General features: G+C 45.4%; 1 protein-coding gene across 7 annotated transcripts in view; it reads right to left on the reverse strand.

Moving 5' to 3' along the window:
• Window positions 1-13,959, reverse strand: part of CTNNA2 (catenin alpha 2) — a 781,915-nt gene that overhangs the window by 558,814 nt on the left and 209,142 nt on the right. For all 7 annotated transcript variants that reach the window (XM_075930971.1, XM_075930970.1, XM_075930972.1 and 4 more), the window contains one exon: window positions 3,770-3,936. In XM_075930971.1, coding sequence (XP_075787086.1) covers window positions 3,770-3,936 — 167 coding nt within the window. The remainder of the gene's footprint in view (window positions 1-3,769; window positions 3,937-13,959) is intronic.

The following is a 13,959-nucleotide window of genomic DNA, read 5'->3' on the forward strand; positions in this document are numbered from 1 at the left end:
GCCTGAAAGTCCACACAGCAGTGAAACAGTCCCTCAGCCTGAGACCTGCAAGCCTGAGACTGCTGCTATAGGCCAGCCATGGACTTGTCTCTGCTGTGTAGACCTACCCAGAGAGGAGTTCTTCAGGGCTGGAAAAGGAACTCCCAGCACCACAGCAAAATGCAGAGTGGAACAGATTGGTTGGCATAAGTAGTTTATACACATTCTATTATCACTTCTGCAGGTCATAGGAGAAAGAGATAGGGGTACTGGGTTACAGATTGTTGTCATAAACTATACATCCAGTCTCTCTGTTCAGTTCATGATTGTTGGTGACTCACAGATTAATGAATTCCAGTTCCCAGGGTAGCCTTCTGAAAGTGCTATAGATGTTTGCTTTAAGGATGAGGACTGGAAGGTCGGATATAAAAGGATCGCTTTATGAAGTGTTCACTCACAGGTGATGGGGTGGTTCTGTCTTGAACTCACAGAATGAACATGAATAATTTGAGAGAGTAGTGATTGTTTGGTTTCACTCACATACTTGTTATTGTGGCATTAACTGCTCTGAGGAGCAATAGCACACGGCGCAATAGGTGTGTAAGATATATGGGTCTCAGAAGTTGTGCAGTGGGCTTCTGTTATTTATGTTAGCATTGGAGATACAGCTGTTAAGTTTTGCATCCATTGTTTTGATAGGGGCTGGTGCCACTTTGTGTTGGTGCCTTTGTCTGCGGAAATGGTCCCTTACATTTTCTGCTAACAACTTAATTTTGCTAAATAATATGTTCTACTTAGCATGTTGCTGTGATGCCAGGAGTTCTTATTTCAGATCTGAAGAGATCTGTGTTTCTTCAAAGTGTCTCCCTTGCCAACAGAAGTTGGTCCAATAAAAAGATATTACTTGACCCACTTTGTATTTTTAATATCTTAGGACGGACACATCTACAACTACACTGCCTACATTTTTATCATGACAATCATAGCCATGACAAACATACCAAATAAGACATCTTTGTAAATTCTGCCAGACTCCTACTGAACAGAACTTTCCCAGGTTTTATTACAGATTTTACTCTAGTGACTTGATTTTCACAGTGACTTCCTCAGAAAAATTAGTGGGAGGTATAGGTGCTCAGAGCCTCTGAAAGTTAGACTATGTGTCATTATACTGTTTCAAACTATTTCATTGCAAAATTTAAAATATGTATTTTGAGCCTCATAGTTGTAGAACTGCATTACAGTTCACATTTTTGTTTACCTTTGTAATTTTTCTGTATTTTGCTATAATAAACTCTTAGATCTACTGCTTGCTTCTGATGACACACACTCAAAGCTGCTGAACTACTGGCCTGCTGCCCTCTGATAGGCTCATAATTATGGTTACCAGATGGCTTCAGAAAAAATACTAGATACACTTGATCTCAGATGGGGGAGGGGGAACAGCCGGGAGGGGAGCAGGGCTGGCCGGGAGGAGGTCGGGGGGAGCAGAGCTTGCTGAGGGAGATTTGCGGGGCCGGGGGGGGGGGGGGGGGGGAAATCTGGCCGGTGGGAAGCAGGACTAGCCGGGAGGAGAGGGGCTGACCGGGGGAGATCGGGGCGGGATTATAAGGAGTAAGGGTAATTTCAAAAGAAGAGTTTTCTTTCTAAATAACCACGTCTAGACAGCGTTTCTTTTTTCGAAATAGGGTATTCGAAATAGCACCTGGATGAGATTATGCAAATGAAGCGCAGGAAATTCAAATCCGTGCTTCATTTGCAATTTCACTCAGCTGCATTTGCATTCCTCTCTCAAAAGAGGATTGCAGTGTAGACATACCCAAATTGATTAAAATGAACTTCTCTCCAGAAAGACTAAGTGCAACTCACTTCCTTGACATGATTTCAATAAAACTGATTACAATATATTTTAGCAAGCCTGTTGCATAAATCACCTCTTATAACACTGACAGTGCAATGATTATTAATTTTCAGGGTACCTGAAATGAAAATTATTACATAACACAAATCAGTCTTTGTACATTAGTTGAAACTTAATACTAATGCTGTTCCATATGTGACAACTACTACAGTTAATCTCTGACCTTTTAATGCCAAAAGGAGGCCGAAAGCTACTTTTGTTTAAAAAATAATAACAAGATACAAATACTTGCATTTCCCCTCTCTCTTTGAAAATAAAAAACACAAGTGCTTTTTAAACTCTAAAAAATGCAAAACGATCAAATGCAAAGTTCAACTTCCAAGTGCTTAAACACAATCTTAACAAAAAGCACAGGAGACAAAAATAAATCAAAATAAGGCTTCAAGTTCTTTGAAATCATTTCTTGGGTGGTTTGCAAAAGCAGCAGAAAATATTGATATAGGCTGCCTCAAAAATCCAGAGACAAAAATGATATAAGAAAATTACTAAACAGCATCCATTTACAAAAGATCATGTGGAGAATGCTACTCTAAGCAGTGTATCACACTACTTACTAACAAAGGAATTTATCAACACAGAAAGCCAAAAAAATAAAAATAAAAAAAATCTGGATTCTGCTCAGATATCAAAACAAATTATCTCTTCTCATTTGAAATAGTCTGAAAAAGAATTTGAAATGTATGTACTCACAGGAGATCTGTTAGTGCTAAATTAAGAGTCAGAAAGTCTCCACTGACAAAGGATTATTTGTATTAGAATGTTGTTCATTATTAAGTTGAAAAAATGAAGGCATATTCCAGAGTCACGCTGCTTACACAGCATGTAATCACAGAGCAAATGTGCTGACATTTTACTACAATAGCACTGCATTCATTAAAGCAGTGCTTTCTAGCATTTGTACAGAAAAGCATTTGCCATTTTTCATTGTAGATTCTGTTTTCAAAGGATTACATCTTGTCCCTACAATCTCATCCCAGGCTAAACGTTCTCATACATCTCTGCAAGAGAACAATATCTACAATTTACACAAAAAGGGGGGGAGGGTACCTTTTTGGCCATTTATCAGTAAAATAAACAAAGGTTTAAACATTCTATATATGAATTTTTACACCATAGAGTGGTGGAAGTTTTTGTTGTTGCTTTTTCTTGTTCTTTTCTCTCCCTCAGATTAGCAAAAAATGGCATGTTATAAAGATGAACAGAAAAATCTATCATTGTAGTTGCAATTACAAAATGCTGTGTTGTATGCCTTCACAAACAGGTAGGCAGGCAACAGCAAAAGTAGAGTCCAAAGCTACAGCAAAGCTACAGCAAATCAGTTGCTATTCTACATATCCCCTCTATGTTTTATTATTAATTAGAATGTATTATTATTATTATTATTAAATACTTATTAGACATTTACCCTGTTTCTTATCCTTATCAGTGTTCCACTCTTGTGATACATTCAGTAGTCAGACTGAATCACCAAAAAGACATGGCGTAACCAAAATGCAGTACTTAAATTCTGCCACAAGATAGCAATACTGTATAACTACTGTGGGTTATTAAACCATTGTCAGGGATTTTGTGGTTTAAATGTAGATTTTTAATCCAGCATGGTATACAACAACAGTATAAATACAATCTACCAGAAGTACCTAGCATTGCTGATTTTAGCACTCTGCAACATATTAATCCATTTAGATTGAAAGCATAAGGGTCTAAAAAGTAAAAATGTTCTAGTCCTACTTTACTGCTTCCATAAGAACAGGCAACCACAACAATAGAAAAGTTGTGAAACTCAGACTTTTGTGTGTCTGTTCGTAATTCAGAATTTCAACACATCTTAAACGAAGAAAAAGAGTGTAGAAAATTAAAAGATCATACAATTTTCAGGTGGGACAAAAGCCTCATGACATCAGCCATATCAGCCAGGATGAGTAAGCGAGTAACAGCCGACAGTAATGCTCGAGCAGCCCGCACCATGGTGCCTCGTTTCACGGAGGAACATGGATCATCAGCAAACTCTGAGGAGGCAATTCTCATTGTTTCACCTAGAATACAATAAAATCATTTTGATTACACAAAAGGTTTTACATTTATACCACCAAGAAATGCACCAACAATTCCCTGAACCAATTAACCGTTGCTAGCCAGGAAGGAATTTAGTGCGGGCTTTGGGGTTTTGAATAGTAGGTTGCTGTGGAGAAGAGTTTAGAATCTCAAAAATGACCAGGGATGATCAGGCCAAATACACTGTGCTACCCAGGACATAGCTACACATTTGGCAGGCTACATAGCAACCTTCTCTACATGCTCCTTACTTTTTTTCTCCCATTGTAAACTTCTCTTCTGTTTCTATTGAAGCTGCTTGCTGCAGATTGAATAGAATAAAGTACTAAGACAAACTTTTGAACTAACCCTGAACAGATATTGACCATAAAGTTAGAGAAGCTGCAATTGGAGAGTCATGGGAAACATAAAACTCATCTCCTTTTACATGGATAGATAAGAGTCAGAGGCTCTTTAGGTTGATTCCAACTGAAATAATCAACATTTTCTCCCATAAACAGACTTTTTAATCTACTTATCTACTTCCACTGTAGCCATCTTTCTTCTATAAAGGGCCTCCTATCCTATAATCATAGAAGTCACTGATTATCCACTTTCTCTCTGCTCCCAACTATTCCTCCCATTTCTACAGTACTTATTGACCAGCTCCCACTCCAATTATCCTCCCAACTTTATTTCCCTCATTTGCACCTTTCTTTAGAGACACCAGTCCTGGCTCTCAGTGTTCTGTGGTGTTATTTACCTCTAATTTGCCCCTAAATATATTCTAACAACCCAGTAAGCAATGGAAGTGTTGGTAATGCTGCTAGACCATACTGGTTCTGCAAATTCTCTGGTTCAGTATCGGTCATGGGATTCATGGGAGAATATCCCTAATGTCATGTTAGACCTTACTTCCACAATCTCTGAAGAAACTCCCCAGAAGACAATATAAACGGAGTGAAGCTGTGAAAGTCTTACTGAAGAATCCCACACGGACTTCCTTTCCTTACTATATCACAGTTAGGCCTAATTCTTCTTAGTGTCATTTGTGTGGGAAATACTTAGGGTGTTAAGTAGGGAATGTACCCTCTAAGTTCAAACACAAAGATTCCAATGGTTTATTTGTTCTCACTGTCTCTATGTTGCAGCCAGACCAATAAAGACAGAATTTGTTAGATTTCTAAAAAGTGGCTAACACTCACAACAGAGATGCATAAAAATTCTTTGTAAGAGTAAAAGAGACACAACAAAACTAACCCTTAGGAAGCAAAAGGACAGTTTACAACTTATATCTCATATTAAACAGAATGAACTATGTGAAAGGAAATTGTTAAACTGTACTAAAGCAGTGGGCAGTATTCCTCAACTAAAGCGATTTCAGAAATTTCACTTCATAATAAATCCTTCTCTGGGACCTTCCCTCCCCCCAGTTCCAAAGTATGACATCAATCTAAAAAATCACAAATATGTAAAACACAAAATGACCACACACCCAGCTATAAAAGAAAGCGGCTGAACAAATTTCTATCCCTGAGTTAGCAGGAGTTCCTATGTGGCTACCCACCCAAACAGACAGGCACAATCATTGCATGCACTTACAATTAGTAAGTACAAAATGTATTTTATAGAGGGGGAAACCATGAAAGAAAGAAGGTATAGACAACTTGTTTTTAAAACATGACCTGTTTTGGTGCCCCTCGAGACACTTTCTGTCTGTGTTAACATTTGAGTCCCTGCTTTTAACCCATCTGCAGAAACCCGACTGTATGCAATACACGTCCTTCCAACTCCCAAATTATCCTGGCATGCTCTGGTCTTGGGGAATCAGTAGCTCAGCATACAGGGGATTCTGACTACAGCCTGAATAGAGCTGCCAACATCTTATCTCATGTGTGCAGCAGAACATTGGCTCCACTGCCTTTGGGTTCCTCCAAAGCTAGTTGTGGGGTAAAAAGTGGGATTTTCCCCTGTACAGGAAAGTGCAGGATTTCCAAGTACATTTTAATGCAAGATTTGGCTTAGTTTGAGAAAGGATTTTAAATATGCAAAACTGATTTGTTCAACAGCAGGAAAATGAGAGGATACTTGAATGAATTACTACTACTTATGAAGCTTCCCAATACTTCAGTCCAAAGACTGCCAGCAATGACACATCTAGGTTTAAAAACTGTTCCAGTTGTTTAATTGTGTATTAATTTAGATAGACTATACTAGCCAAAGGTTAACATAAGCCAGACACTGGTCAACATTAAATAATGTTAATCAAAGTCCAGGATATGATATACAGAGTTCTCAGCTTGCTTAATACAATCACAAACACACTACTAAAAATCTTCTTAAACCTTCTCTAAAACATACAGAAATTACAACAGAATACTTCATATTCAAATTAAGTGTCACTGGATTTAGATTAGAGATTTCCTTACCAAAATGACAGGTTTCAAAGTACAAATTCAATGTTATGTCTTATATTTCAATTAGCATGACAAGGCGGTAAGCCTACATCTGGGAGAACACGGTTTTAAATATTCAGCTCCTAATTGACCAGAGGAGTTAATGAGCATCAGAGAGGTGAATTTTGTGAGGGAGCATGAAAGCCAGATACACCAAATAAACAGTCTCTAAATTTAGACCAATAAACTTCCCCCTCAAAGTAAAAAATAAAATAGCCGGGTAAGAACTAAAATAATTCAGGCAGACGTCCAGCACCAGAGTGAGGGACTGCCATTCATTATACTAAATGCTCCATGTGTGGTTGCATACCGGCTTTTGGGGCAGGTGACATGTGTGTGAATTTGATGCAAGCAGCTCATGGTCCTCAGAGACCACTCTGGAAACTAGAGTGGCTGAACTGGGGGAACTGAGAGAGAGAAACATACAAAAGATGTTCCGGGATGCAGTAGAAAGGTCCCACTTCATGCGCTGACAGCCTCTATGCTGTTGAGGAGGATGAAAATCTCAGGAAAGGAGAACATTAAACTGAAGTGGAGAGAAATGATCACATGATTAGGACCCTGCCTCCAGATTCAGTCATACCTTTTTGCACTGAGGATACTTCTTCAAGGGAGGGGACTTCTGTAATTAGGAAAAGCTGGGTCATAGTGATGCTGGTTTCAATTCTTAGAAGTACAAATAGCTGGGTTTGTGGTGATTGGGGGAACTGCATGGTGAGTGACCTATCGGATACAAAGGGGGTGCATCTAGACTGGCAAGATTTATGGACGTTCTACTGTCCGAAATCAGTGCTTCTTGCACAAATACTTTGACGTTCCCGTTCGGGAAAAAGCCCTCTTGTGGAAATGTTTTTGCGCAAAAGGGCCAGTGTAAACAGGCAGCTAAGACGTTTTGCACAAAAGCAGGCTAAATGGAAAAAAGCCCTAGTGGACACTCGGAGGCTCCGCAGGCAATCAGCTCTCGGACTTCCTGGTAACCCGAGCCCCCTTAAAGCAGACCCAGGCTGCTGAGGTCACAAGGCAGAAGCCCTTCTACGACCTCTGGCCACAGCTCTGCCACGTGGCCCCTGCTGTCTAGCAGACACCCCCCAAGCACGATGGCAGCTCCAGGTGGGGAGCAGCCACCCACACCGCCAGCAAAGGAGGCCCCCATGGCCAGAAAAAGAAGGGCCCCATTCTGGTCCCCGGGGGAGCTGGAAGCCCTCCTGGACCTCTGGCAGGAGGAGGAGGCCCTGCACGAGACCCGCTCCCGGAGCCAGAACGCAGACATTTTTTCCTGCATGGTGCAGGCTCTCACCCAGCAGGGCTATCCAGCCTGGACCCTGGAGCAAGGCCGGGCTAAAGTCAAAGAGCTGCGCCTGGGCTACATCTAAGCCAGTGAGGGCCAGGGGGCAGGATTACCAACAGCTCCACACCATCCTGGGCCAGCCAGCACCAGAGACACCGGACATCCCTGTGGACAGCAGCATGCGCCCCGCCCCCCCCATCACCAGGACCACCGAGACGGGGGAAGGAGACAGCAGCAGTGCGTCAGAGGACAAGGCCAGCACTGCCACCCTGCAGGCCCCCTCCGGCAGCCCGGATGTCTCCCGTGCATCCTCGGAGGCCGGGGAAGGATCCATCAGTGAGTGTTACACTTTGCACTCACAAGGGCGGGGGGGGGGGGGGGCAGGAACCCGGAGGGGGGAGGGGGACAGCACGTCACTCAGGCTGCGTGAGCTGCACACTGTGTGGCATTAGGCAGGAAGCAGCACGTGCAAACACGTGCACCCTGGTGACTGAGCGGGATGTGGCCATGGCAGGAAGCTGCAGGGCATGCCTGGGACCATGCTGCTCACATACATCCAGCAGGACAGGGGGGAAGGGTGGATGCCAGTTGGAACCAGCCAGGGTCCCAGGGACTCAGGCCAGAGCCTGCACCTCCGCAAGGGTGCAGCACACAGAACGGCACACTGTCCCATGCATGGCTGTGAGGCACAGCCAGCTGCTCCTGGGAAAACCGCAGCATCACAGCCCTGTGAGCGTGGCCCCCCACCGAGCCCTTTGCCTGCTCCTGGTGCCTTGGCTGGCTCCCCGAAGGAAGTCCCCACTGTGGCCACACATGTCCCTGGGCTACATGTGAGGGCTAATGGGAGAGGGAGGGGAGGAAGTGCTCGGGCCGGCTCTAGGGCCGCCTGAGTTTTGCTGCGAGGATGGTACACTGCCCAGTCACCCCTGGTTCTGTCCAGGAGACATCCCAAACGATGAGGGTCTGAGAGCCCAGACCACGTCTGCCAGATGTGCTCCCAGGCACTGTGTAGGGATTCATCTTGCTCCCTGTCAAACACCATTGATTAGCCCAAAGCCTCTCAGCCTCCACCGGCAGGGAGTTCCACAGGTGAACACAACACAAGTGTCCTCCCACCCTTCACAGGGCCAGGACACAGACCAGTGGTTACAATACATGGAGGAGGACCCTACTCCAGGAACGGTCCTGTATGCAAACCTACAACGGGGGGGTGGGGGAGGGTAACCGAATGGGCCCAAGCCACACTACTGTGGTGTCACCTGGGCTCAGGGGTGGAGGGCATGAGGGGTGGGGACAGTGGCCAGGCTGCCTGACTGACCCGTCCTTTCTTCTCTTTTCTGCAGCGGGACCAAGCACAAGCTGGGGACCCTCTAGTCCTGCAGCAGCAGCGGCAGCAGCAGCACCCCCAGCCGCCCAACCACCAAGGCGGCGGCTCTGCCACTGGGACCAGCTCCTTCGGCGCCACATGCAGGCCGTCGAGCGCGTTGAGGCAGCCATCACTCGGCGTGTGGAGGCAGACCTGCAGTGGCACCAGGAGGCCTGGGGCGCCTTCTATGCAGATTCGATCGCCACCCTCACCGCCCACATTGGCCAAGCCATCCATTATGGCATGGCCTTGCCCCATGCCCCCGCCATCCCTCCCCTAGCACTGCCCCTGCTCCCTCCTGCTCCTGTCCCTGTCCCTCCTGCTCCTGCCACTTCTGCAATGGCCCCTCCTGCTCCTGCCCACCTCCCCGTGCAGCCTGCCCCGATGCGGCCTGCCCCCCATGTGCAGGTCCGCCCCCGCAGGAGCGCTCGCAGGGGCTACCCCTCCCAGGAGTAGCTCCTCCTCCTCCCAGTTCAAGATCTCCTCCGCCTCTCCCCCTTGTGAATAAAAAAATACAAGTTTTTTCTGTTCAAAGCAAAACTTGTGTTTGGTGTTTATTGGGAGGTAAGGAGAGGGGAGAGGAGGGGGAAGGGTAAGGCATGGGAGGGAGGTGTAAAGGGAGACCGAGGCGACCCTGGCGGATGGCAGTTGTGTTGGACTGTTCATAAGCCTGGCCCTCGGCTGCCATCCATGTGGGAAGGAAGGCCTCCGCACTCCGCACTCCGCTCCACAAGACTGTGGAGCATGCAGCACGCAGCCACTACCTCTGTGGCATTTCGCTCACCCATCTCAGATGGGTGAGCAAACACTGGAAGCGGGCTTTCAAGCGGCCGAAGGCACACTCCACATGATTGCGGGCCCGGTTGAGGCGGTCATTGAACCGGGCTCGGTTCTGGTCCCGCTGCCCCGTGTAGGGCCGCATTAACCAGGGCAGCAGGGGGTAGGCCACGTCCCTGATGACACAGATGGGCATGGGCATAGGCACATCCCTGACAGTCAATTCCCACCGGGGGAAGTAGGTGCCTGCCTCCAGCCTGCAAAACAGGCCGGAGTTCTGGAGGATGCAGGAGTCGTGTGCCCTGCCGGACCAGCCCACATAAACATCTAAGAAGCGGCCATGGTGGTCCAGGAGGGCCTGGAGTACAATCGAGCAGTACCCCTTCCTGTTCATAAAATGGGCCGCTCGAGGCTCCGGGGCCTGGACGGGGATGTGAGTTGCATTCAGGGCTCCCCTGCAGTTGGGGAACCTGAGGGCAGCGAAGCCAGCCATGGTAGTGTCCACATCGCGCAGGTGGATGACTCTTGGGAGCAGGACGTTGTTGATGGCATGAACGACCTGCAGAAGGGTGCAGAGAAACACAGGGGAACAATCACATAAGGCAGGGTGAGTGTGTGCTCCCTTGGCCCCCCGTCCCCCCGTGATGCCCTCTGTGCTCACACACACACACACACACACACACACACACACACACAGCAGGGACCCCTCGCCCCACGCCCCCCCCCCCAGCAGGCTTGTGCAAGGGAGGGATGGCTCAAACCCCTGGGTGACCCAGCCTGAAGTCTTGGCTGCCCCTGGGCATGGAGGGCAACACCCTCCCCCCACCCCACTCCCCTTGGGACTTACCTCCATCATGACGATTCCGACGGTGGATCTGCCCACCCCGAACTGGTGTGCCACCGATCGGTAGCTGTCCGGGGTGGCCAGCTTCCAGACTGCGATAGCAACCCTCTTGTCAACGGGGATGGGTGCCCACAGCCGGGTGGTGGCTCTCTGGAGCGCAGGGGCGAGCCAGGCACACAGCTCCAGGAACATCCACTTCCGCATGCGAAAGTTCCGGAGCCATTGCTGGTCGTCCCATTGCCCCAGGACCAGCCGGTCCCACCAGTCCGTACTGGTGTCCAGTCTCCACAGTGGCCTCTCCACGCTGGGATAGGGATGCCACAGGGACACCATGGCCTCCATGGTAAGGAAGTCCAAAGTGATCTGTGCCTCCATGTCTTGGAACAGGAGGGCAGCAACCTGGTGCACCAGCTGCAGGCACTCCAAAATAGCCGGCAGGGGCCAGAGCAGGCACATGACCACCCCTGGCTCTATGGCAGAAAAAACAAGGGAGATGAAAAAAAAACAAGCAAAGGCACTAAGTGGCAAAAGGCAGTGGTGTCCAAAAAGGCAGAAGGCAAGCATAAAAACTGCTACAGTTGTCAGTCCCTGCAAGAGGTCCTATAGCACGCAGCAGGAGAGAAACGGCTGTCCAGGGAGATCCCTTTAAGCACGTGTTTCAAAGGAGCTCCAGCCCCCGCCCCTGGAAAGGGCTGGTGTCCTTTTGTCCTCTGCAAAATGGTTCCGGAATTCTGCTTTTGCGCAAAAGCGTCCCGCCAACGTTGATGTGCTTTTGCGCAAAAGCGCATCGTTGTAACGATAACTCTGGGACCAATCTAGAAGCGCTTTTGCGGAAATACTTTTAACAGAAAAACTTTTCTGTTAAAAGTATTTCTGGAAAATCATGCCAGTCTAGACGTAGCCAGGTTACCTTGTAGTGCAATGGAGGAGACAGTTGTTGTGGTGCATGTAGATACCAAGGACATAAGGAAAGGCAGACAAGAGGTTCGGGAAGAAAAAATTGGGCTGCTATGTAAGAGATTACAGTCCAGGACCATTATGGTAGCACTCTCTGAAATGCTTCTAATTCCACAAGCAAATAGACTAGAACAGGATGAACTTGAATCTAATCACCTTCAGAGTTCATTCTATTCTATGCAGTTTCAGTCATTTACAACCTCACATAATCCACGGATCATTAAATGTAAAAAATTTAATTATTGTAGCTACAGGGTATTGCCAGGATGCTTTAAATGCATGCACAAAATTTATAGTGTTTCGGTTACAAAGCTATTGATTTTTTTTGATAGTCTTCACTTTACAACAGTCTCACTATCAAAGGACATTTTTAGACATTTTTCATGGCTGCTAATCACTGAGTGATTGTTTTTAAAGAACTATGTATAATGATTCTAAGGTCTCTCTGTTGAGTGGTAATAGTTAATTTAGCCACCATCATTTGGTACATCTAGTTGGGATTATGTTTTCCAATATGCATTACTTTGTATTTATCAACATGGAATTTGATCTTCCATTTTGTTGCCCAGTCACCTAGTTTTGTGAGATTATTTTGTAGTTCTTCACAAACAGATAGATTAGATAACCACAAGGTTGCTGTATAGGCTGTGGAAGATTCCTTTTTCACTGGACTATATCAATTATCCCTTGTATGAAGCTCCTTAATTTGATATTGGCTCTAAAAAGAAGCCTTTGCATCTTAGGCCTGGTCTATACTGGCCCAGCAGGTCAGCTTAGGGTATGCAACTCCAGTTACATAAAATGCGTAGCTGGAGTTGGCTTACTTTAAACCGAGCTGTGGTAGCTTCACTCACTCCATGCAGGAGGAGGAGTACCAGACACTGGTGGGAGCTGCCCTCAGTGTTTAATTTAGGGGGTCTATACTAGACTCGATACACTGAACACTAGAAGATCAACCTCCAGAGCATCAATCTTCTCATAAGTGTAGACATGTCCTTAGAGAGCTACAGGAAAGCTGTCACAAACTATGGCCACCATTCAAAGAAAGTTCTCTCTAAATTCAATATTGTAGAATGAGAGGTAACATCTGATCCATGCCTCCTCTGAAGCACTATGGGTACGTCTAGACTTGCTTTCACTTTCGAAGGAAGATATGCAAATTTGGTGGTAATTTGCATATCTTCTTCCAATCACTTTTTCAAAAGTTTTTTTTGAAAAAGCAAGCAGTTTACACATGATCTTTCGAATAAAACCCCTTTTTTCAAAAGAACCTTCCTTCCTCAAAAATTGAGGTTTACAAGTTCTTTCGAAAAAAGGTGGGTTTTTTCCCCAAAAGAACCACGTTTAAACTGCTTGCTTTTTTGAAAAATCTCTTCCGAAAAAGTGACGGAAGAAGATATGCGAATTACTGGTGAATTTGCACATCTTCTTTCAAAAGCAAAAGCAAGTCTAGACGTACCCTAAGTGTTTGGGTGATGAGGATGGAAAAGAAATAAGCTAACATTATTATAATATGATTTGCATATTTAAAATATATTTGCAATGACGGATTGTTAGATTCCATCATGAAACCATTTAAAATAACTTATACATATCAAACTTGCAGCTCAGGTTGCTCAAACATGCAGTTATCTGAAAGAATGAGTGACAATAAAACTCTTGCCTTAATTATAAAGGCTAAGCTCCAAATATCTTCTCAGTTCTCTAAAATATTAACTACATCTATTAGGACATTAATCATATTATGCTTCCCAGTGTCCCAGATATATGGGAAGACAGACAAAATGGAAGGGAGATGGTTACATCAGGCTGCAACTTTATAAACCTAAGTCACTGGGGGAAAAACCTCAAAATAACTTGTACAATTCAGATCAGCATTCTTTCCACCTGGTGGAATGCTCCCATCAGCTCTCCACCTCTATAAGAGCTGTCATCCAATGCTTTGCTGGACTCCACCCTACTCCCACCTCACCCATATAAGGGGCTAAGAAAAGGGCATCGTTTTATTTTCTTTCTTGACACCTTATAGCCATTTCATGGCAATGCAGAGATCTGCAGCCTTCTCTATTTTAGTCTTGATCTGGAAGATATAATGCCCACATGAACCACACTAGGAGAAACACTAAGATGTCTAGGGAAATCCCAGAAGCTCTAGGAAATGCTCATTGAGAAAATGACATTGAGTCACTACTGAACCAGTTCCCCAGCAACCAGTATGGTATTTAAGGGCACTTATTCTGAAGAAATGTAATAGAATGATACAGACCAGTTGTGGTCATTAACAATTTCAATGAGCCTTTCCTTAGAGATATTAACTTAGGTATCCTGCGCAAATTC

Source organism: Pelodiscus sinensis, chromosome 5 (assembly GCF_049634645.1).
Source record: "Pelodiscus sinensis isolate JC-2024 chromosome 5, ASM4963464v1, whole genome shotgun sequence".
Classification (NCBI taxonomy): Eukaryota; Metazoa; Chordata; order Testudines; family Trionychidae; genus Pelodiscus; species Pelodiscus sinensis.